This window comes from Trichomycterus rosablanca, chromosome 11, assembly GCF_030014385.1.
Source record: "Trichomycterus rosablanca isolate fTriRos1 chromosome 11, fTriRos1.hap1, whole genome shotgun sequence".
Classification (NCBI taxonomy): Eukaryota; Metazoa; Chordata; class Actinopteri; order Siluriformes; family Trichomycteridae; genus Trichomycterus; species Trichomycterus rosablanca.
The window spans coordinates 23,154,101-23,180,602 of record NC_085998.1 but is presented as its reverse complement, the minus strand read 5'-3'; the positions used below and the strand labels follow the sequence as shown (position 1 = coordinate 23,180,602).

The following is a 26,502-nucleotide window of genomic DNA, read 5'->3' as shown; positions in this document are numbered from 1 at the left end:
ACGTTCCCTTTGTGTCTGCGTGGGTTTCTTCCTGGAGCTCTGATTTCCTCCCACAGTTCAAAGACATGCATGTGAGGTGAATTAGAGATACAAAATTGTCCAAGACTGTGTGTAATATTTAATTTTTGACCTGATAAATCTTGTGTAACCAGTAATTACCTGTCCGGTTATGAATGTAACCAAAGTGTGTAAAACACGACGTTAAAATCCTAATAAATAAATAATTTGTTCAATTCTTAAACAGCAACTCTTATAGTTATTGTTCATTTATACACTTAACTGACCACTAATTCCATCTATGCAACCATCCATGTGGCAGCAGTGTAGTGCATAAAACTGTTATAATGCATGGGATCAGCATCTGTTAATGTGTACATTACAGACATCCCAAGTCTCCCGGAAGTTCCGGGAGTCTCCCGCATATACATAGCGGTTCCCTGATGCCCGCAAGTCAGATAAAATCTCCCGGAATCTAGAACGAGCGGCCAAGAGCGACACACGCGCATGCAGGCGACACAGACTTTTTTCCCGATCACGTATTAAATCCGTTATCTGATATACAATCTAGTGCTCTAGTGCACTGTGTAGGGAACATAAATCAGTTGTCTAATATACTGTCTAGTGCACAAAGTAGGGAACATAAATCTACGATCGAATATACAATCTAGTGCACTATGTAGGGAACATAATTAATTATGTAATACACTATCTAGTGCACTATGTAAGGAACACAAATCATCATCTAGTCATACTTTCTAGTGCACTGCGTAGTGAACATGAATGCGTTATCTAATACACTATCTAGTAGGCATGATCCGATCTCAAAGATCGGGATCGGGGCCGATCAAGGCATTTTTTAACTGATCGGAATCGGCTTTACTAAACCCGATCTTAATCCCGATCTTTTGTTTTACATCAGCATGTCCGCTGAATTGGAAAGTCCAACAGTTTAGTGTAATGTTTGCAATGCGAGCGTTTCACGAGGCGGTGGGAGCAGAGCTGCGTTCATTACTGTAGAATTTTACTGTTTATATGGTGTGTGAGTCAAGGATCACTCCGATTTACAAATCAACGTAGTGATGCACTCGTTTAATAAAGAAATAAATGCACAGTATATTCACATATTGTCAGGAGCAGAAAACTTTATTAACTTCTTCTGTTACGGTACCGAATACCGGACAGCTGAGTCAAGCACGCTTGTCCATGCACTATGGAAGCCCCAAAGGGTCAAAACACACTCACTTCAAATAGAAACGTCCATTAAACCATTGTCACAATACAACACTTTAAGAACTGGCTTTCCTTCATAACAAAAGAGCCTTTCCATTTTATTTTGGTATTCAGGTTTTACTGTAATGCTTTTAAGTAACTTTTTTTCTTATGTTCAAGTTAAGCTGCTACACAGATTTCTGTTCATTTTTAGTGTATCACTGCATTAAACATATTTTTTTTCTTCGAATGTAAAGTTTATAGTAAAACTGTAATTATCTCACTCATTTTGATTGATTTTGTAAAAATACAAAACATTAAGCAATAGCTTGGATGCAGCATTTTTCCCTTCAGCACTGCAGAGCTATTCAGTTGTTAAACATACTGTATACACTGGATTAATCTGAATAACTGTAATGTAGTTGAAGTGTGCACTGTGTGAACAGTATTAACTAGTTCTTATCTAGACAATATCTAGAAAATACAAGTATCGGTTTGAGACTCGGTATCGGATCGGGATCAAAATTAATAATCGGGATCGGTATCGGGAACAAAAAAACGTGATCGGGACATCCCTACTATCTAGTGCACTATGTGGGGAACATAAACCAGTGGTCTAATTCACTATCTAGTGCACTACGTAGGGAACATAAATTCATATCTAAAATACTATCTAGTGCACTATGTAGGGAACATAAATCCATTATTTGATATACAATTTAGTGCACTATGTAGGGAACCTAAATCCGTTAACTAATACGCTACCTAAATCATTATGTAAGAAACATAAGTCTATTATCTACTACACTATCTAGTGCACTAAGTAAGGAACATAAATTTCTAATATACAAACTAGTAAAGAACGTAAGGTGAATGACTTTGACCTTAGTATTGTTGATAGAAACAGTCAGCCTGGTTTAACAGTTTCTAGATTCTGCACAGTGTGTGTGAAAATATGAATGCTTAATTCACAACAAATGCACAAAAATGCGAAAGTCTTCAAACTATTCAGTGATAAGGTAAAAGAAAGTGGGTACAACAGAAGTGTGGAGCAGTGTTGTGTAAAAGTGTACATCATAAAAAATAATAACATATTGTTGCCAGCCATGTAAATCCCTTGACTCACAATTTGCCGTCTTATGGCTACTTCAAGCTCGGTAATGTCTGCGCTCGACTGTTTTCATGACCATGCCATGTATTTAACCCTGCTCTGGTACCATTAAAAAAGTTAGGTTGACCGTACCATGGGGTCAAATTGAAATCCAAATAATATTGCACAACACTTCATGTGTGAGTTACTGCTGCTGTTGGTTGCACAACCATTTGCTGTGCTCTTCACACAGACTTACTGCACTCATTACAGATGAATCTGGTTTTCCTGTCGACGTCACTTAGGTCACCTAAAGACACCAGAACGTCTTTGTGCGACAATCCCCATCATTTTGCCATTGCATTATGCTGCGCACGTCACAGAACCTCAAAACGAGAAAAATACCTTTATTACATGAAAGGTACTGTGGGCCCATGGGACCCCAAACGGAAATAAGCATAAATAAACAATAAGACATGAAAACTAGCAAACGTGTGTCACATGGTTAGGAATGGTTATGAAAAAACATGGGTCAAAGAGGATTGGCGTCACAGAGACCCCATGGTACAGCAGGGTTAAGATGCCTTTCCAGTCACCAAATCTGAATCCAATAGAGAGCATCATTGAGATAAGGAGACAGTTGCAGTTTTGTCAACATGGACCAAAGACTCAATAAAGGGTTTAACACATTGTGGAATGAAAAATGATTATCATTATTATTAAATTGATGCATTTATGTGAACATGCAAGTACACTTGCACAGATTTCCAAGAACATTCCTTGAGACATCAGTGGGAGTATTGTCCAAAAGTTCCAAACCTGCCAGGCCATGGGAGAAAGCCCAATAATTCAGGCCTTAGCAAAAACATTTTACTGCAGAGTTAAAGGTCACAGTGTTTTTTAAATATGCAACTAGGTTTACAAATTCTTTTACAGATAACAACTAGGTATACAAATCACAATGTCACTTTGCTTTGGTCATTTGTTGATGCAAGATGGCAATGTCAGTAAAATGGAAAAGAATGTCCTTTAACATTAGGCTTTACACATGGCAACCAATCTTCATCTGACTCAAAATAATTGCTATTATAAAACTATAGCTGTTAAAAATTAATACAAATGTTTTAAAAAGAATGCTTGTTCTTAGGATAATGAAACTTAAGAACTTAGAACTTAAAAACAGTCCTCACTCAATTTAATAAATACTAGTACAGGCTACTTTATGAGCCAAAGTACTCTAGTTATGTTTGTTTGTTTATTAGGATTTTAACGTCATGTTTTACACTTGGTTACATTCATGACAGGAAACGGTAGTTTATCTTCACACAAGGTTAATCAGTTCACAAGGTTATATCGAACAGTCATGGACAATTTAGCATCTCCAATTCACCTCACTTGTATGTTTTTTGGACTGTGGGAGGAAACCGGAGCACCCGGAGTAAACTCACGCAGACACGGGGAGAACATGCAAACTCCACACAGAAAGGACCCGGACCGCCCCACCTGGGGATCGAACCCAGGACCTTCTTGCTGTGAGACGACAGTGCTACACACTTAGCCACCGTGCTGCCCCTCTAGTTATGTAAAGCATATAATAATGAACAAACATGGCCACATAATAATTAACATATACAGTGTAAGCATACTTAATAATTAATTTTGCATACTTATCAAGAATAGGGTCTTCTCTATGTACAAACTGTCGTCTTTAACTGAATCATAGCTTTCATTTCATTCAGATCCCAGCAATCTTTGCTTATCCATACATTCCATTCCAGCTTAAATATTTTTCACTCATGGCCATGCAGCCTCTGTTGGGCCCTTGAGAAGAGCCCTAACCCTTGTGGCTCCAGGGGCATTGTGCAATGGCTGCCCCTGCGCTCTGACCCCAGCTTCCAAAAAGCTGGAATTGGCAGAAAAAAAAAATCATTGTACTTTATACATGTACAGTCGGCCCTTGACTTACGAACTTAATTGGTTCCGAAGGGCTTTTCTTAAGTCAAAATGTTCGTTAGTTAAACCTATTTTTCCCATAAGAAATAATGTAAATAGAATTAATCCGTGCCAGACCTCCCAAACCCCCCCTTACCTAACCTTTCTAATGTCTTAAAAGGTCTTTTTTGTTATAAATACAAGTATATTTTCCCTTAAATCTTAAATTATAGAATAGACTAGGGCTGGGCGATATATCGAGATTTTATAAAATATCGATATATTTTCATACGCGATATAAGATAAGACAATATCGCGTATATCGATATAGATGTTGCGTTCCAGTTAGATCAGACAGTTCGTCTTTCTCTTCTCCCAGTTTGTCTCTGCACATGTTCACCTGCCCCGCCTCTCTCCCTCACTGAACACAACTCCCCCCTCCCCACCGCTTCACCAGTAATTCCTGCAGGCAGCGATAGCATGGAGACGGATAAAGACGTGACAGAAGCTATCGAAGAGGAGCTGCTTACTAAAAAGAAAAATAATGCCTCTTTTTGGAATTATTTGGAGATGGTTCGAATTCAAAGTGTCAGATGAGCAGCAGAATAATGTATTCTGTAGAGAACGCCGAAAACAAGTCCAGACAAAAGGTTCCAGCTCCGTGTACCTTCATTCGTTTTCACTTCAAATCCCAAAGTAAAAAATCAAGAAAACGAGTCGTTATTCGTTTCAAAAACCAATACAAAATACCAATGCACGTATTTACTTCACATTAAGTGTTGAGAAAGTAATAATAACGTAGCGGTGCGTCTCCTGTTGTTCTGACTCTTGTGTATGTGATGTGCATATACTTGCTCTATCTGTAAATACAAACATTATGGGGATTTCTGTACTGGATGTTGTACGTGGTTGTGTTAGTTTATACTGGATGATCGCCCGACGTCCGACACGTCATTTATTTATTTATCTTCTATTATAGTATTTCTTGTTGTCGGCCAATAAACAACCAAACATTATTAAATTGCATAAACTAACTCTGCAGTAAACAAGGAGCAAACAGCAATTAAACAACAAATAAAGCTGTTAAATAATAATAAAGTGCATGAAGAAGAACGCTGATTGAAATGTTGTAATAGTTACACAGTAACATGAACGATTAGTTCTGCCTGTATTACAGAACTGAGTTCTATACGTTAAAAATTTTTTTTAATGTAAATGTTATGGCGACATATACATAAAATAATGTATAAAATCCAAATGTGGGGGTGGGGTGGGGGGTTAACGAGGGGTTTACTTTAACGGGATTTTACTTTTAATGTCACACAAGCTCAGCCGGAAACCGTGTCATTCCGACATCTTCCCTACACACTCGCTCCCTGCGCCCTATAGTACACTTAACATTCTTAAAGGGCCAGACAATATATTTGTAATTCACATTACACAACAGGAGATGCCTTAGAAAACAACTTTTTTTTTTTTTTTAAAGGAAAAATAATTCTTGTGTAAAGCTTCCCCAGCATGAATATTAATAAAAGTGCCTGTAAAAAAATTGGAACATGTAGCTTTGTCTCAGAAGTGTCTTTTGTTATTAACTCATGGGATAAAAAAATATGGAGATATATGGTATATCGTATATCGCCATTCAGCAAAAAATATCGAGATATTATTTTTGATCCATATCACCCAGCCCTAGAATAGACATTCCTGTAATAAACAATAATACACAACACTACACAGTAATACTGTACATAAACACACACATCACATTTCATACACCATAATGCCCATCACATACACCATAATACATTTCCTTCTTTTTATATAAAATGTATCTACCAGAAACAACAATAACTCTCATATTTCTCTATTATTTTCTTCTTTATTTCAATAACGATGTATTTTGTAGGTGTAATTGCATGAAAGATAGAACACTTACTCCGAGTTTCTTCCTCTCTCTCACTCACTCACTGTCCCCTCTGTCTGATACACGTGACACCTACTGGCAGGAGAAATATACAACACAACTCTTTCTCTGCAGCTTCTTTTTGGCCATTTTAATATAGAATTTTACGAAATATAAAGAAAACACTGAAAAAAAACACTGTCCACTGTGTGAATGTTCACTCACTGTATATGTATATAGACAGACGGTCGGAGTGAATGTGTTCGTAATCCGAAATTTGTTCGCACGTTAAGTTGAAAAAGATCGCTCGTAACCCGAAATTTTCGTATAGTAAACTGTACGTAACTTAGGGGTCGACTGTAGGTGTATATATAACAAATAAAGACATTCTTAGATTTACCTACTGATTCTTTGCCCTGATTGGTTTACTGATTAGAAAGCTTCAGCTTTCCCATGATATTCAAGTGCATATAACGCAAGAAAGCGGATTGTTTCTCAGTAGAACAACTCTGTGGGGGTTGTGGTTTTTGTGTCATGATGGCGATTGCACACAAAGCAGCCAAGCAAACTAGATTTTCCAAATGTTTATTTGATGCTTATTAATGTCACTATATATTTAATGCACCATATAATCTGGATTGTGATTGAGTTTTCTTATTTATTTAATATACACCGATCAGCCATAACATTAAAACCACCTTCTTGTTTTTACACTTACTGTCCATTTTATCAGCTCCACTTACCATATAGGAGCACTTTGTACTTCTACAATTACTGCCTGTAGTCCATCTGTTTCTCTGCATGCTTTGTTAGCCCCCTTTCATGCTGTTCTTCAATGGTCAGGACTCTCCCAGGACCACTACAGAGCAGGTATTATTTGGGTGGTGGATTATTCTCAGCACTGCAGTGACACTGGTGGTGTGTTAGTGTGTGTTGTGCTGGTATGAGTGGATCAGACACGGCAGTGCTGATGGAGTTTTTAAACACCTCACTGTCCCTGCTGGACTGAGAATAGTCCACCAACCAAAAATATATCCAGCCAACAGCGACCTGTGGGCAGCGTCCTGTGACCACTGATGAAGGTCTAGAAGACGACCAACTCAAACAGCAGCAATAGATGAGCGATCGTCTCTGACTTTACATCTACAAGGTGGACCAACTAGGTAGGAGTGTCTAATAGAGTGGACAGTGAGTGGACACGGTATTTTTAAAACTCCAGCAGCACTGCTGTGTCTGATCCACTCATACCAGCACAACACACTTACACACCACCACCATGTCAGTGTCACTGCAGTGCTGAGAATGATCCACCACCCAAATAATACCTGCTCTGTGGGGGCCTGACCATTGAAGAACAGGGTGAAAGCAGGTTAAAAAAGTATGTAGAGAAACAGATGGACTACAGTCAGTAATTGTAGAACTACAAAGTGCTTCTTTATGGTAAGTGGAGCTGATAAAATGGACAGTGAGTGTAGAAACAAGGAGGTGGTTTTAATGTTATGGCTAATCTGTGTATATTCGTGCATGTTGCTAAAAAGTGCTTCCTTATTTACTAACACTGGATATGTTTATGATATTACAGATGATAATATTATAAGGAAAAAATAAAAAAAATTTCAGAAAACAATCTCTACAGCTTGTATTATTTGTATCATCATTAAGTGCTTGTTTGATCCAGTGGTTTGAAACATTCTTTTAAAATATGCAACAAAAAAGCAAAGGTGAGATCTGAGTTACAAGCCCAAGTTTCATGTGTTGCTCTCTCTTCATAGAGTATTAAATGCGTATTTACTATTGCCAGATTGACTTTGATTTAGGGTTTGCTAAATCTGAGAATGTTACGCTTGCTTGTACGCAATTTTTAAAAACGTAATACAGTAATCCCTCCCTATATTGCGCTTCGACTTTCGCGGCTTCACTCTATCGCGGATTTTATATGCAAGCATGTCTAAATATAAATCGCGGATTTTTCGCTGGTTCGCGGATTTCTGCGGACAAGGGGTGTGTTCGACAACTAGTGAGCTGTCTACATAGAGGCATTTTACGTCATCCTGTGCGCTTCCGAGAAGGAGGCTGTTCGAAATCTTAGATGCCTTAAAATCCTCACTTCTAAGGCATCTTAATATTTCAATGTTATTTTGACTCAAGAACGAGGGAGCATCCGACGCTGCCTTAGTGATCAAGGCAATCCCAGCATTCATTGCGGGTCGGGTGCTCTTCTCTCACAAAAAAATAAACATGGCTGACGGTGCGAACAAACGATGGAGTTATTTTCAAATGTAAATAAAATATTACTGATTTTTAACTTGTATAAACTTGTACCGAGTGTTTTTATTTGCAAGTTCGAGCTTGTCAGGAAATGTAACTGTAATCGGTACATGAAGGGAGGCTATATTGACATGTTAGCGTGCTGTGCTACTTCAATCCATTGGTTTTAATGGCAAGATGCTAAATGCTAAACGCGAAACCCGATGGAATCGCTATCTAAGTAGCGCGTTCGAATAACCTGCCTTATAAGTCACTGACTTATTAGAATCCTCTCTACTGAGGCAGCTGCCTAGGTACACAGTAAGACAGCAAGAAAGCTCCCTAGGTTTTCGAACACACCCAATGTGTCTTTTTATTTCTGATACATGCTTGCTTAGTTGGTTTGCCCAGTTGATTTCATGCACGGGACGCTATTGGCGGGTGGCTGAGAAGCTACCCAATCAGAGCACGCGGGGAGCACGTATCCTGGGTGCTGATTGGCTCAGCGAAGCATTGGATTCCGCTTTATGCTGTATAACTGTGCGGGAAATATTTATAAGAGTGTGGGAGGGTTTATTAGGGCTTAAAATATATAAAAATAACCATATAAACACATGGTTTTTACTTCGCGGATTTTCACCCTTCGCGGGGAGTTCTGGAACGCAACCCCGCGATCGAGGAGGGATTACTGTAACACGATTTTAAAGATTTGTAACAGTATCTGTTTCATTTCTCATGTGTGATTGTACCCTGACCTTTCGAGTTTTGTCATCATCCTGATTTCTAAACCTGACGTTCTTTGATATTGTAGCAACTCTGCCTCGGAGGAGTCAAACCACTTGGGCTCGGAGTCAGGAAGCCAGTCGGGGTGTGAGCACGTCGGCGAACGAGCTCCATCCCACCATTCAGAGTCTAACAGCTCATCCGAGTCAGAGAGCCACTCAGAATCAGGCAGCGATTCATCTGGCTCCAAGTCCCAACATCCCAACGAAGAGATCGAAGCAAAACGGGTCAAGAAAAAAGACATTGCTGATGTAAAGAAGGTAAAGAGAGGCGCTAAACTTCTTGACTTTTTTTTTTTTTGTTAAAAATTAAATTAGGGTGGTTGCATAGCTGGTAAGGTTAATGATACCTAGCACCACAGGTCCTAAGTACTTGGGTTATATAATTGCCTTTCAAAAACATGCAGAAGATTCAGGTAGTAAGAGAAAATGAGCAATGTTTTGCTGAGCAATGTATGACCAAGAGATACCCTGGCCATTTCTTGTATTTAAATAATCTGTTTTATATGTGTAGGGTTTTATATGGTTTTGGGAAGGGGGGCTCTTATAAGAAAGGTAAAAATCACACCCGTTTCCTTAATTCAACCTGCGGGGCCTGTCTGGGGGGGCGTGGCATTACGAGATTTTTTTACTTCTACAACTTAAGCAATTAATTTTTTACCCACAGGAGACATATTTGATCACGCACACACACACACGTTTAATGTTATCTGAAAAAACCCTTAAAAATAGGGCTAACGGTGAAGATAAGAGACAAAAACAATGACTGCTGTTATAGTACGTGTGTGTGTCTTTAAGGTGTAGCTCTGTTCATAGTGTCGCTATAAGTGAGTCAGGAGTCAATTCATTTGAACCGAATCGTAAGTTTCTTTTCTCAGTCAGCTCACCGTTTTTACTGTTATTAATAAATGTAACATTCTGTGTGACTCGCTTACCTTAAAAAGCTCAGGCTTAATTAAACTGACTATTACCACAGAGCAGTAACCGAGTCAGACTCGTTCTGCCTGTGGAGCTAAAAGTGTAGTCAGACAAAGCAGATGATCCTGAACTAACGAACTTAGTAATTGATGTACTTTTGCCTTTGCCTGGCTCTGTGAAGTAACGTTTTCTGCTCTCATCTACATCAAAAGCAAGAACTGCTTACGATTTACGAAAGTGAACCACGAATTTATATAATGTGCTTATAGAATCGGCTCAGATGGGATCGGGCTGTATTATCCTTTTAAAGTAAATATTTCAATCAGCAAAATTGCATCGTATGTACAGTCCCTGACAGAAGTCTTGTCGCTTATCCAAGTTGTAGGAACAACAAAAAATAACTTGACTTGTAGTTGATCAATTGAAATCAGAACTGGCTTATATGAAAGGCAAAGCCCTCTAGATTATGCTTATTATACCAAAAGAAAGTTTTGTATCATTCATTGAGTTTTATCATTTAATTAGGACAGAAAGGTCAGATTTTGCTTGGACATAAGTCTTGTCGTATTCAAAAATAATGTTGAAATTATACATGTACTTTATTTTGAATACACAAACATGCTACAATAACATTAGAACATAGCCATGGTGCCTTGGAAAAAATAATTAATATCGTGTATGACTTCCATGGGCTTGGAGGACTGCATCCATACGTCTTGGCAATGACTCAAATAACTTATTGATGAAGTCATCTGGAATGGCAAAGAAAGCAGTCTTGCAGGACTCCCAGAGTTCATCAAGATCTTTTGGTTTCATCTTCCAAGCCTCCTCCTTCATCTTACCCCAGACATGCTTAATAATGTTCATGTCTGGTGACTGGGCTGGCCAATCCTGGAGCACCTTGATCTTCTTTGCTTTCAGGAACTTTGATGTGGATGCTGAAGTATGAGAAGGAGCACCATCCTGCTGCAGAATTTGCCCTCTCTTGTGGTTTGGAATGTAATGGGCAGCAAGAATGTCTTGATACTTCAGGCTGTTGATGTTGCCATCCACTCTGCAGAGCTCTCGGACACCCCCATACTGGATGTAACCCCAAACCATGATTTTTCCTCCACCAAACTTTTCTGGGTGAATCTTGGGTCCATGCGGGTTCCAACAGGTCTTCTGCAGTATTTGCGGCGATTGGGATGCAGTTCAATGGATGATTCATCAGAAAAATCAACCTTCTGCCACTTCTCCACTGTCCATCCTTTCTGCAAGCTGTGGGCCTTGGCAAATGCGACACGATTTTTTTGTTGTCTTCTGTTTAATGCTGGTTTCTGAGCACTAATTCGGCCATGAAGACCACTGCGTGAAAGAATTCGACAAACTGTTCTTGTAGATACGGCGTTTTCTGGTGACCAGTTCTCATGTAGCTCCGCTGCAGTTGAAAAAGGGCTGGCCCTAGACTGTCGAAGCAACAAACGGTCCTTTCGAACAGTTGTCTTAAGGGGTCTGCCTGACCTGGGCTTGTCATGAACGTCCCCAGTTTCTTGAAATCTTTTTCTTATTCTCTCCACTTGACGTTTGGATACATTAAAGATGTCTGCCACCTCAGCAGCAGACTTGGTCTTCAAGGTCTTGATGATCAGCACTTTTGTGGTTGAATCTTTGACATGTTGTCAGAGGTAAGGTTGCACTTCACATGAAAGTCTGGTGTGCTGGGGTTCTTTTTATACACACCTGGGAATGTGTTAATTACATTATTTGTCCCAGGTGAAGCTCTAATCTGTGATTGGTTGAATCATTTAAAGACACGACAAGACTTTTGTCCTTGCAAAAACAGATGTTATGGGCTTTACCAAGCTGTGGACATCAGGACACTTTTTGACAGTTTCATTTTGCACCCAGTTATTAATGTGAAAGCCCTTGACATTAAAGTGAACCATTTATTGTAACAATTGATTGATTACAAATAAAGTTATATACCATTTTAAGTTACTATGTCCTTATGCGACAAGACTTCTGTCAGGGACTGTATGATGTGCACAACGTTAATTATGTTATTTTAGCTTGTCAAGAGCTTTCTCAATGATTTCTGTGCGATTGGGGGGGAGGGGCACAAGTTCGAGTGGGTGGGTGGGTGGGTGGGGGGGGGGGGGGGGGGGCAGATTCGCGGTCGAGACACGGAAGGGGGCGCATGTCCAAAAAGGTTGAAAACCCCTGCCTTAATGCACCCTTAAATCACCCTAATGTTGGTCCCAAGCCTGGATAAATAGGAGGGGTAATGTCAATTCAAAATATAAATATAATCAGTTACATGGACAAATGATCAGATGGACAAGGATCGTAATTTCTGCTGCATTTACGACAGATTAATCAAAATCCTAAATTTATTAACTTAAATTAATATTTACTTACATTGCTGTATTTTCTCAGATCACAATACCAGAGGACAAAAGTCTTTAGTTATTTGTACTTGATGTCTTAGTTCAGTAAGAGAATCTCATGGAAAATGCAAAAAAAGGTTATGTTTGATTTCAATTGTTTGCAGATGTGGGAGGAACATCCAGATGTTTATGGTGTTAGAAGGTCCAATAGGAGCAGACAGGAGCCAGCTCGTCTGAACATTGGGGCAGAGGTTTGTCATCCAAATTAAATTGAAAGTATTTTATGCATTTTTCTCCCTTTTTCTCCCGGTTTTTAGCATGTCCAATTTATACCGAATTGCAATATGTTTCCCCTCTACTGTTGCTCTCCCCCGCCCTGATTGAGGAGAGTGAACTGACACACTCCCCCTCCAACACGTGTGGAGTAGCCGACTGCATATTTTCACCTGCATGAGGCGAGTTCATATGCAGATCAACCTTGTGCATGGAGAGCCACACCCTAATCGCATTATTCCTCTACTCTGTGCAGACACAATCAGCCAGCCAGCAGAGGTCTTAATTGCATCAGTTATGAGGTCCCATCCGGCTCCCTCCCTGGATGAACAACAGCCGAATGTTGTTCATGTAGCTGCCCAGCCCAGCTGGATGGCAGAGCCGAGATTCGATACGATGTATTTGAAAGCCCAGCTCTGGTGTGCTAGCGTATTTTACCGCTGTGCCACCTGTACGGCTTAATTATATTATTTAAGTGTTGTTTAATTACTTTTTAAGTATTTTTATTGAAGTATTTTATTCAAGTGAATTAAGTACAGTGGTACCTTGAAACTCAACATCAGTTGGTTCTGGGACTGGTGTTGAGTTTAAAAGGCGTTGAGTTTCAAGGTATTTCTTCTCATAAGGATGTATGGGAAACCTGTTAATGTGATCCATGGTCCCATGGAACTGCAGTTATTTCAGGCTAATGTAAAATAATAGAGTTGTTTTTGACACTGAAAATAACATAAATATAATAACACACTGATTGATTGGCGCCTGCACAAAGATGAGGGATAATGGAGATCAGTGCGTGGCTTTCTGTGCGTGTATCTGATCCACATATGAACTCGTCTCGTGCAGGTGAAAAAATGCAGTCGGCCACTGCATACATGTCGGAGGGGGCGTGTGTCGGTCTCGGCTCTCCCCAGTCAGGAGTGCAGGTCAACATCAGTAGAGAGGAAGCGTAATACAATCATGGTTATTGGATATGACTAAAATTGAAGAGAGATTAGGAGAAAATTGCAAAAATATAAAAAAGTACAAGCATTTTTAGCTAAGACTAGATCAGAGCTGAAATGTGTGTGTCCACCATTTGCAGGGCAGCAGTGGGTCTGAGAGTGAAAGTCCTAAAAGAAGAGTGTCACGGAAGAAGAAAAAAGAGTGAGTACAAGTAGAATGGAGCAGTGTGTGTTTATTGGTGTCTGTATAATGTACACTATATGGACAAAAGTATTGGGACACCTAAAATTACACTTGACAATTACACATAATGGATTACACCTATCCATTATGGACCCTTGTTTGTGTACTGGGGTACAGTCATGCTGAAACAGAAAAAGGCCTTCCCCAAAATGTTCCCACAGAGTTGGAAGCATGCAATTGTCCAAAATGTCTAATATGCTTGAGCATTAAGATTTCCCTTCACTGGAATTAAGGAGCTTAACCCCATAGCACCATAGCACTGTCCCTCCTCCACTAAACTTTACAGTTGGCACAATGCAGTCAAGGTGGTAACGTTATCCGGGCATTCGCCAAACCCAGACTTGTCAATCAGACTTCCAGATAGATAAGCGTGATTAATCACTCCACAGAACACCTTTCTACTGCCCCAGGGTTTGTGGTGACCTCTCTATCTGACACTTGCATTGTGCTTGGTGATGTTATGCTTGCATGCTGAGCAGCTCGGAAACCAGTGCCATGAAACTCCTTGCACAGTTTTGTGCTGATGTTAATAACTAGACAGTTCCAAACCTCCTCTGGCATTAAGTCAGCAGAGCGTTGGTGACTTTTAATCACCCTGCTCTGTAACTTCATGTGGTCTGTCACTTTGTGACAGTCACTGTGGTTCCTAAACACTTCCACTTTTTTCTATTTATTTATTCATTTTCTCCCATTCACCGCTGGGGATATCTGATTGCATTCGAGGAGGGTATGTTGCTGCTCACGCCTCCTCCAACACATGCACAGACCCTAGCGGACCCCTTTTTTTCGCCCATGCACTCTGCACAGGCGCCCCTATCTGCTAATCAGGGCCCTTGCACAGCGTTTGAAGCATTTGAATATCTAGGAGGGGAAAAATTCCACAAATTGTTACATCGGTACCACGCTCAAATTCACTGAGCTCTTTAAAAATGACCCCTTCTTTCACAAATGTTTGTAATGGCAGAGTGCATGGCTAGGTGCTTGATTTTTGTACACTTGTGGCAATGAAACTAAATAAAACACCTGAATTCAATCATTAAGAGGTGTGTCTCAATACTTTTGTCAATAAATTGTATGTGGAGTCAGTAGTGCATTAAAGGAAACGTCTACATGAACTTCACAGATGACTTTTTTTTATATCACAGGGTGTCTGCAGTTCTTTAAAGTCCTGGTTTGTCATTTTTTTCCCCCTTATTTAAGTTAGGTTTTTGTAATGCTACACATAATACAAGTACACGTGCCTAAAACCATAAAAGAAAACAGAAGGACAGTTGTCTTGAGAATAGTTCTTGCAGCCATAAAAATTCAAATGAAAATAAAAAATGGACCCACAATACAGACAAGCTACAATAAGCAGACTCAAACATAATACAAATCATGCCATAAAAAATTAAAATAAAAAATAGACCTACAATATATAGACAAGCTACAATAAGCAGACTCAAACATAATACAAATCATGCCATTAAGATAAAAATGAAAGTAAAAAATAGACCTACAATATGTAGACAAGCTAAAATAAGCAGACTCAAACATAATACAAATCATGCCATTAAAATAAAAATGAAAGTAAAAAATAGACCTACAATATATAGACAAGCTACAATAAGCACTCAAACATAATCCAAATCATGCCATTAAAATAAAAATGAAAGTAAAAAATAGACCTACAATATGTAGACAAGCTACAATAAGCAGACTCAAACATAATCCAAATCATGCCATTAAAATAAAAATGAAAGTAAAAAATAGACCTACAATATGTAGACAAGCTACAATAAGCAGACTCAAACATAATCCAAATCATGCCATTAAAATAAAAATGAAAGTAAAAAATAGACCTACAATATGTAGACAAGCTACAATAAGCAGACTCAAACATAATACAAATCATGCCATTAAAATAAAAATGAAAGTAAAAAAGAAACCTACAATATATAGACAAGCTACAATAAGCACTCAAACATAATACAAATCATGCCATTAAAATAAAAATGAAAGTAAAAAATAGACCTACAATATATAGACAAGCTACAATAAGCAGACTCAAACATAATCCAAATCATGCCATTAAAAAAAAAAAAAAAAATAGACCTACAATATATAGACAAGCTACAATAAGCAGACTCAAACATAATACCGTTTATGCCATGACACAAATGTGTTAAACATGGCATTAAAATCAAAACAAACAAACAAATGAAAGGTGCACTGATCATAAATTTTACTTGTCAATTAAGATTCCTTCTTAACCATTTTGTCTGAAGGCTGAATCGATTTTGTAGGTTAAATCTCAGTTACATGAATTTCAATTCCCATGAAGAAAAAGAAAACAATGTGCAGTCCATAACATTAGCTTCTGTTTTTATGTCACTTGGGTGTTATTCATGCTAATAAAATAACAGGGTTTGTTAAGACATATTGAGAGTGTATTATATGTTCACAAAATATAATTAATAAAAAAAAACAACCAGAGCCAAATATTGCCTGACACTCTAATCTTTGTTTGCTGCTTTTAGTCGAAATTGAGTCGTTGCGATGTTCCTTAACCTAGGAAATAAATGAGGAAATAAATAGCAATTTGTCGTCTCGTCACGCTCTAGTGTAAAGAGAGGTAAACTGTGGTGCAGTGTGCTGAATCCTGATCCAAACATTTGTTGCAAAGATGTTAGCTATATAGAAAATGTGTGGATTCTTTTAAACTACAGTAGACCCTTGAGTTACGAACGTACGAACACATTTCGGATGACGAACCGAAATTTGCGAAACACGTGACGTCACGAACAAGTTGACTCTGACCATCTCTCTCTCTCTCTCTCTCTCTCTCTCTCTCTCTCTCTCTCTCTCTCTCTCTCTCTCTCTATATATATATATATATATATATATATATATATATATATATATATATACACACACACACACACACACACACACACACACACACACACACACACATATATATATATACATGTGTGTGTGTGTGTGTGTGTATATATATATATATATATATATATATATATATATATATATATATATATATATATATATATATATATATAAATATACATACAGTGAGCGAACATTCGGACAGCGGACAGTGTTTTTTCAGTGTTTTCTTTATATTTTGTAAAATTTAATATTAAAATGGCCCCAAAGAATGTTCAGAGAAAGCGTAGTGCTGAGAAAATGAACAAATCTATTACTATTTGTTGTTGTATAATTACTCCTGCCAGTAGCTGTCACTGTGTATCAGACAGAGGAGACAGTTAGTGAGAGAGAAAAAGGAAATTGTAAAATATTCTTTATTTCGTGCAATTACACCTATAAAATATAATACTACTGAAATAAAGAAGGAAATAATAGAGAAATATGAGAGTTATCGTTGTTTCTGGTAGATACATTTTATATAAAAAGAAGGAAATTTATTATGGTGTATAGTACAGCACACGTACTGTACTGAAATGTGATGTGTGTGTTATGTACAGTACTACTGTGTATTGTTGTTCATTATTGTTTATTACAGGAATGTCTATTCTATAATTTAAGATGTAAGGGAAAATATACTTTTATTTATAACAAAAAAGACCATTTAAGACATTAGAAAGGTTAGGTAAGGGGGGGTTTGGGAGATCTGGCACGGATTAATTCTATTGACATTATTTCTTATGGGAAAAATAGGTTTAACTAACGAACATTTTGACTTAAGAACAGCCCTTTGGAACCAATTCAGTTCGTAAGTCAAGGGTCTACTGTATAAAAGAAAGGTGGTAAAAACATAAAAATACAATCACGTGAAAAACTTGAAAAAAAGAAGCTGCTGCTAGACAAAGTTGCACACATAGTGTGCAGGTATTTACACTAAAAGGATTCCCTTTAAAAAAAAGTGATGTACTCATTATTGTGAATATGATATATACATGAAAATATGAATAATATATTACATATTGCACTTTTTGTATTGCACTATATGACTTGTAAATGTATTTATGAGTTATATATTACATGTTGTTGTAAGCCCTGATAGCTGTGGGAATAAAGGACCTGCAGTCACGCCCCCTCTTACACAGTAGACTTTTTGTATCCATTGTGTAGTGAGAAGGGAACAGCATGTGATGGACTTGGTACATGCTGAATGAGGTAAGTCCACTGAACCCCCGTCAGTGGCTCTCTTAGATAGGTGCTGTTCAGTGGTGCTGGTAGATGCCGACCCCAACGGCAGCATGATAGCGTAACTAAAGTAATTGCCAGACCACCCGGGTGAAAACTGTGGTATTTCTGTGTTAAAAGAAATACCTGGAATGATGATGATGACTCGGTCGACGAGGATGATGAGGAAAATGGAAGCAGTTCAGACAGTGAGCCGCAAGGAAAAAAAGTTAGATCCAGACGACTTCCTGCTAGAAGGTAAGAGTGTAGCGAAGCCTGGCCTTCAGACAGCTCATGCTTGCTGTGTTAGACAATAAGAAATGCCTTCATTGGCAATTAAAACTGAACAAAATAACTAACACATTTTAGCACGACTAATATTTCATCTGACACGTCATTCCATTAAGGCTTGTTTTTAACTGTTATGTTCTGTTCCTGTTAAGGGCACAATGATAAAGTAAGGTAGCCTACCACTGCTAACATCTGGGGTTTGAATTTGATCGGTGCTATTGGCCGATCAAGCATCATGGAACAGGCTAGCCTTTTGTGCTGTCACTGTCTGCCCAATGCTTATGTAAATATAAGAAGTTACATAAGGAGGCATTATGCAAACACACCAGCCATCGAAAGTTGATGGGTTGTGTGTGTACCCCTTTAGGTATTATTTACAATGCTGGGTAATGACATGAGTATGAGATAAATTGGATAACAAATACAATCAAATTGCAATTAAATCAATGTAGACAATGCACGTCTAATGTCAAGTAGTGAAGAACAGAACATAAGGGTTAAATTTGGTGCCTCACGTAATAAATCTGGTGGTGGTGTTTTGGGTCCGTCTGCTTGATCCATTAACTGATTTGATCTCTTTATGCACGTGTGTTTCAGGCCTGGTGGGTTGTTTGATTGTTGTTCAGTTTTTAAAAGCTGTCTTAAGGCCACTGGCACATAAGTCAGGCTAAGAGGGCCCCCCCCCAACCAATCGCTACACTGTTTTATAGGGCAAAGGTGTAGGAAAAGAGAAGCATCCCAAAGAAGTCTTTTTAAAAATGAATTTTGTCTGTATGTGTTTGTTTTCATTTATATCCAACAATTCCAGGCCACAGACCAAATCATCCAAAAGTAAGCAGGCTCAAAAAGGGCGGAAAGGCAGAAAGCAGGAGTCATCGGACGAGGATGAGGATGAAGACGACGACGACGATGATGAGGATACTCCAAAGAGACAAACTCGACGAAGAACAGCAACTAAAGTCAGGTAAGGGTTTATCTCTTTTTTCCCCATCTGAAAATGCATTTTTTAATATTCTATTACAAACAGGTAGACTGATGTACTATCTGCTTGATGAAATGTTTTACCATTGATATTTTTGTTTAATATTGAGACTGTCGCCTCACAGCAAGAAGGTCCTGGGTTCGATCCCCAGGTTGGGCGATCTGGGTCCTTTCTGTGTGGAGATTGCATGTTCTCCCCGTGTCTGCGTGGGTTTCCCACTGGCCATACAAGATTCAGCAGTTCACAAGTTTAACATCAAACACAAAGTGTGTAAAACATGACGTTAAAATCCTAATAAATAAATAATATTGAGACTGTGGTAAAGATTATCAGATGGTGCATGATGCATGTTTAAATCTGCATTGGCAGAGCATAACGTTGGCAAAGCAGAAAAAGAAACTCTTCAGCAACGTCAGCCTCAGATGAACACCTTTGACTATCTGTATTAATTTTTAATAACTTACTTAGTATAGGAGAGGCACAGTGGTTTGGTGGGTAGCACTTTCAAGAAGCAAGAAGGTCCTGGGTTCAATTCCCAGGTGGAGCAATCACGATCCTTTATGTGTGGAGTTTGCATGTTCCTCCCAGTGTCTGTGTGGGTTTCGTCCAGGAGCTCTGGTTTCCTTCCACGGTCCAAAGACATGCAAGTGAGGTGAACTGCAGATACAAAATTGCCCGTGACTGTGTTTGTGTAGGGAAGTTGTAGCTTAGTGGTTAAGGTACTGGACTAGTAATCATAAGGTTGTTGGTTTAGGCCCCACCATTGCCAGGTTGCCACTGTTGGGCTTTTGAGCAAGTCCATTAACCCTCAGTTGCTTAGACAATATAATGCCACAGTACTGTAAGTCGCCTTGGATAAAAGCGTCCGCTAAATACTGAAAATGTAAATGTGTTTGACAATAAACTTAAACTGATCAGTCTTGTGTATGTATGAATGTAACCAAGGTGTGTAAAACATGACGTTGAAATCCTAATTAAATAAATAAAAAATAAATACTTAGTATAAATATAACATAAAAACTCCCTTGCTGCTCATCGAGTGGCTACGGGCGGCACGGTGGCTAAGTGGGTAGCACTGTCACCTCACAGCAAGAAGGCCCTGGGTTCAATCCCCAGGTGGGGCGGTCCGGGTCCTTTCTGTGTAGAGTTTGCATGTTCTCCCTGTGTCTGTGCGGGTTTACTCCAGGTGCTTTGGCCTCCTCCCACAGTCCAAAGACGTGAAACTGAGGTAAATTGGAGATAGAAAATTGTCCATGACTGTGTTCGATGTAACCTTGTGAACTGATGAACCTTGTGTGTAACGAGTAACTACCGTTCCTGTCATGAATGTAACCGAAGTGTAAAACATGACATTAAAATCCTAATAAACAAACAAACAAACAAACAGCAAGTGGCTATAATATTTCTTGATTTCCAATAACTGGGAAGATTGGATATAACAAATCGAGTATCTCGTCCACTGATATGAACTGGTAGGTGAATGATGTTTGGCCGTTTTTCTGCATTCCTATTAAAATCAAATGGCACTGTGGTTCCTAAACACTTCCACTTTTCAGTAATTCCACACAGTTGCTTGTGGAATATTTAGGAGAGAAAGAATTCCCTGCATATGTGGCATCTTATTGCAGTACCACACTTGGATTCTCTGAGCTCTTTAGAATGATCCATTCTTTGTTTGAAAAGGGCAGACTGCATTGCGAGGTGCTTGATTTTATACACCCGTGGCAACAAGACTGAATTAAACACCTGAATTCAGTGATTAAAAGGTGTCCCAATATTTTACAGGAAAAGTCTACAAGTGGCTACGATACCTGTCTTGCCATTAAATGACACTTACATGTTAAACATGGCTTTAAAATCCAAACAAATACATTTTTTCATTGCCTGTTTTTTTTTATTGTACACACATTGTTACACACTTTACATTTACAGCTATAAAGAAGACCAGCATGATTTTGAGACTGATTCTGATGACCTTATTGAGATGGCTGAAGGAGCAGAAGAAGTGCAGGATGATGACAGTGAGACCATCGAAAAGGTCATGGACACTAGGACTGGCCGGAAAGGAGGTAATTGAATAGATCAATCTAATAATTTAGGCCAGTCGGTTATTCGAGATGGAACACTTTTAAAGTTATAGTATAACGAGGATGTAAATTAAAACCTGTCACACCAGAAAATCAATCCAAACATCTACAATATGGCAGCATTTTCTTCCTTTTTTCTCCCTATTAAGCGTGTCCAATTTTTACCCAATTGCGTTATGCTTCCTCTCTACTGGTGCTGACCTCCGCCCCGATTGGTGGAGAGCGAACTGACACATGCACCCTCCGACATGTGAGCAGTAGCCGACTGCATCTTGTCACCTGCACGAGGCGAGTTCATATGCGGATCAGCCTTGTGCACGGAGAGCCTCACCCTGATCAGCATCATTCCTGTACTCTGTGCAGATGCCATCAATCAGCCAGCAGAGGTCGTAGTGAGGTCCCTGTCCAGCTCCCTCCCTGGATGAACAACAGCCAAACGTTGTTCATATAGCCGCCCAGCCCAGCCAGATGGCAGAGCTGAGATTCGATACGATGTATTCGAAATCCCAGCTTTGTTGTGCTAGCATATTTTACCGCTGCGCCACTTGAGCGGTGCCACTTGAGCATTTTTTTACTTCCAATTTTCTCCCTAATATAGTCATATCCAATTACCCTGATTTCATTATGCTTCGCCTCTACCGATACAACCCTCCACTGCTGACCGAGGAGCTTCACAACTGACACAAGTCCAACCCCGTCACGTGTTCAGTACCGACTGCATCTTTTCACCTGCAAGAGGCGAGTTCATATGCGGGTCAGGTTCCACACCCTGATCGGCATTATTCATTAACTCTGTGCAGGCGCCATTAATCAGCCAGCAGAGGTCAGAATTGCACCAGTTATGAGGAACTCGGTCTGGCTTTTCCCACCCTGTGAACAACGATCCAGCCCAGCCGGATGGCCGGAACTATACTAGTTCAAATCTAGCATAGCTATTGCAAATCAATACGTTACCATGGCTAGACATGATTACTTGAAATGATTTGTAAGACAATCAGCTAAATTAAAGATTGAATTGCTTTGTCTGTGTTGATTACTATTGTATTCTTTATACAGTTATATCATGCAACCCATGTTGCAGCATGCATCCTCATATTTAGTGTTTCCTTTTACACAGCTACTGGAGCTACCACCACACTGTATGCTGTGGAAGAAAACGGAGACCCTGGAGCAGATTTTGACCCAGAGAAGGATGAAGGTGAGACGCTGTTCTTGATCAAATGGAAGGGCTGGTCCTATATCCACAACACATGGGAAAGTCTGGACTCACTCACTCAGCAGAAGGTCAAGGGCATGAAGAAGCTGGAGAACTTTAAAAAGAAGAATGATGAGCTCAATGCTTGGTAAGAAGCAGCATTGTTGTGTGTGTATATGTATAGACCGTTTCAATGAGGGTAAACAATAACAACGCTACTGCGCATGTCTGTTCCTTTCGCCTTTCCGGTAGCGCCATTTTTCAACATCCATCCAGCTGTCAACATGACGAGCTCGTACTTTGCGAGTCTCCCGAACACGGAACAAACGCGATATAAGCAGAAATGAATGATAGATCATCAAGTAACTTTACCAGCCACTTTTGAGGAGAATTTAAGAAGTCAGTGTTTTTCCTCTGACCTAAAACGTTTGCCTGAGGTAACATACCCAGCCGTGTATCACTACCTTGTTGAAACGGAGTGTGTTTACACCAGAGAGGCAGTGAAAGCACACCGCAGTTTGGACGCATACAATTAATTATTAAAATCATTATTGTGTCATCTCCCCTTTTGTGTCTGTTGAGCTAAGAGCCATTATAATATGATAAAAATATGACAAACCACAGTGAATTACTTCTCATCTGAATTAAAACATATTAGCTAATGCTAAAACTATTTTTTATAGCCTAACTGGAAATACATGAAATATTTTACAGTAAGCACAACGTATTCATAAATAGTTTATTTACTTTTTGTATTACAAAAGTAGAACCATGTTTCTTTACATGTCATTTAATAATGAAGCTAAGCTTATTAAGCTGTTAATATAATTCCATATAGTGACATTTCCCCAAAATATAGTCCTATACAGTTATGGCTTTTACACAGTATTATAAGGGGAATGTAAACTTTTTAAGGCTTATGTTAGGTTTATGTTTATTCTGTACTATTAATACAAATATTAAGCGCCTGCGTATTTTAATACACGTAAGCTAAACGTCAGGGACAAGACACCATGAGAACAGCGTTCAAGTGAGTACATTTGTTCACAATATTTATTATGAAATAATATACAGTATATTACATTAATTATAAGAGTTGATGGTGGGTATCCAGCCGTCTCTATTTATAGCAGCAATCCAAGTGTTTCACTGTGCGTTCTTTTGGAAATCTGTTCACCTTTATTTCTGAAAGCAATTTTGTACCCGGCCTGAGGGAACATCCGACAACCGAACAACATGTTCCTAACTTTAATTTAGACATACTGTCAATAAATCACACCTGAACTAACGCAAAGGAATTGAAGCAGTTGTGGTCAATCGCTGTTGTTCTGAGCGCTGTTTACCACCAAGCGGAAGCGTCTTAGGAACATCTACGTCACTTCCTGGACTCATGAATATTCATTTGAAACGGTCTATATACAGTGTATCACAAAAGTGAGTACACCCCTCACATTTCTGCAGATATTTAAGTATATCTTTTCATGGGACAACACTGACAAAATGACACTTTGACACAATGAAAAGTAGTCTGTGTGCAGCTTATTTAACAGTGTAAATTTATTCTTCCCTCAAAATAACTCAATATACAGCCATTAATGTCTAAACCACCGGCAACAAAAGTGAGTACACCCCTTAGTGAAAGTTCCTGAAGTGTCAATATTTTGTGTGGCCACCATTATTTCCCAGAACTGCCTTCCTGGGCATGGAGTTTACCAGAGCTTCACAGGTTGCCACTGGAATGCTTTTCCACTCCTCCATGACGACATCACGGAGCTGGCGGATATTCGAGACTTTGCGCTCCTCCACCTTTCGCTTGAGGATGCCCCAAAGATGTTCTATTGGGTTTAGGTCTGGAGACATGCTTGGCCAGTCCATCACCTTTACCCTCAGCCTCTTCAATAAAGCAGTGGTCGTCTTAGAGGTGTGTTTGGGGTCATTATCATGCTGGAACACTGCCCTGCGACCCAGTTTCCGGAGGGAGGGGATCATGCTCTGCTTCAGTATTTCACAGTACATATTGGAGTTCATGTGTCCCTCAATGAAATGTAACTCCCCAACACCTGCTGCACTCATGCAGCCCCAGACCATGGCATTCCCACCACCATGCTTGACTGTAGGCATGACACACTTATCTTTGTACTCCTCACCTGATTGCCGCCACACATGCTTGAGACCATCTGAACCAAACAAATTAATCTTGGTCTCATCAGACCATAGGACATGGTTCCAGTAATCCATGTCCTTTGTTGACATGTCTTCAGCAAACTGTTTGCGGGCTTTCTTGTGTAGAGACTTCAGAAGAGGCTTCCTTCTGGGGTGACAGCCATGCAGACCAATTTGATGTAGTGTGCGGCGTATGGTCTGAGCACTGACAGGCTGACCCCCCACCTTTTCAATCTCTGCAGCAATGCTGACAGCACTCCTGCGCCTATCTTTCAAAGACAGCAGTTGGATGTGACGCTGAGCACGTGCACTCAGCTTCTTTGGACGACCAACGCGAGGTCTGTTCTGAGTGGACCCTGCTCTTTTAAAACGCTGGATGATCTTGGCCACTGTGCTGCAGCTCAGTTTCAGGGTGTTGGCAATCTTCTTGTAGCGCAACAATTCGTCTTTTAAGATCCTCAGAGAGTTCTTTGCCATGAGGTGCCATGTTGGAACTTTCAGTGACCAGTATGAGAGAGTGTGAGAGCTGTACTACTAAATTGAACACACCTGCTCCCTATGCACACCTGAGACCTAGTAACACTAACGAGTCACATGACATTTTGGAGGGAAAATGACAAGCAGTGCTCAATTTGGACATTTAGGGGTGTAGTCTCTTAGGGGTGTACTCACTTTTGTTGCCGGTGGTTTAGACATTAATGGCTGTATATTGAGTTATTTTGAGGGAAGAATAAATTTACACTGTTATATAAGCTGCACACAGACTACTTTTCATTGCGTCAAAGTGTCATTTTGTCAGTGTTGTCCCATGAAAAGATATACTTAAATATCTGCAGAAATGTGAGGGGTGTACTCACTTTTGTGATACACTGTATATAAAACTGACCTGAAAACTGACCTGAAAATGCATTTGAAAATTATTATATTATATAAATAAACACACTGGTGTTTTTACAGGTTGAGAAAAGCATCACCTGAAGATTTAGAGTTTTACAACTGTCAACAGGAATTAACCATTGATCTGAACAAGCAGTTCCATATCGTGGAGAGAGTTATCGGTAAGTACCAGTTGTGCTTTGTTATTATAGGCTCATGTAAAACCCTTAATGTCTTTAGAATCACCTGCTGAGGCTGCGTGGATTAAGGTGACTTGTAATTTTATACCTTTATGTTTTTTACAGCTGTAAAAACAGGAAAGTTACAAGAACCTTCTGATTTTCCATGTAAGTGTTTTTATCTTACTTTATTTAAAGTCTGTACATGCTAACAATTAAGTTTGTAACAATTTGATCAGGTGGTCTGTACGAGATACCGCATTGGACACACAATTAATGCATTCATATTTTGTAATGGGGGGGAATATCCCCCTTCTGTGATACCTGCAGAATACCTGTGTCTGTTAAACACATACTGACTGAGGGTCTGTCAAAAACTTGAGCTGCCTTGCTGCCTATTGCCTACCTAGGCAGCTGCCTAAGTAGAGAGGATTCTAATAAGACATTGGCAACTTATAAGGCAGGTTATTTAGACATACCACTTAGACAGCGATTACGTCACCACAGTTTTCGTTTACTAAGCTAACACAGTTAGTCTCAGGCCATTCAAACCAGTGGGCTGAGGCGTCACAAACCGCTAGCATGCCAGATAACATCTCCCTCTGTGTACCGAAAATGGTTAAACTGTCACTGACGAGCTCAAATTTGCAAATAAATGACACTTTTTATATACAT

General features: G+C 39.3%; 1 protein-coding gene across 2 annotated transcripts in view; it reads left to right on the top strand.

Moving 5' to 3' along the window:
* Positions 1-26,502, top strand: part of chd2 (chromodomain helicase DNA binding protein 2) — a 69,227-nt gene that overhangs the window by 7,292 nt on the left and 35,433 nt on the right. The window contains exons 2-10 of one of the 2 annotated variants that reach the window (XM_063005300.1): positions 9,193-9,424; positions 12,615-12,701; positions 13,805-13,866; positions 18,196-18,312; positions 19,154-19,309; positions 21,260-21,396; positions 22,532-22,757; positions 25,730-25,830; positions 25,954-25,995. In XM_063005300.1, coding sequence (XP_062861370.1) covers positions 9,193-9,424; positions 12,615-12,701; positions 13,805-13,866; positions 18,196-18,312; positions 19,154-19,309; positions 21,260-21,396; positions 22,532-22,757; positions 25,730-25,830; positions 25,954-25,995 — 1,160 coding nt within the window. The remainder of the gene's footprint in view (positions 1-9,192; positions 9,425-12,614; positions 12,702-13,804; positions 13,867-18,195; positions 18,313-19,153; positions 19,310-21,259; positions 21,397-22,531; positions 22,758-25,729; positions 25,831-25,953; positions 25,996-26,502) is intronic. The other variant, XM_063005301.1, reaches the window with a different exon arrangement.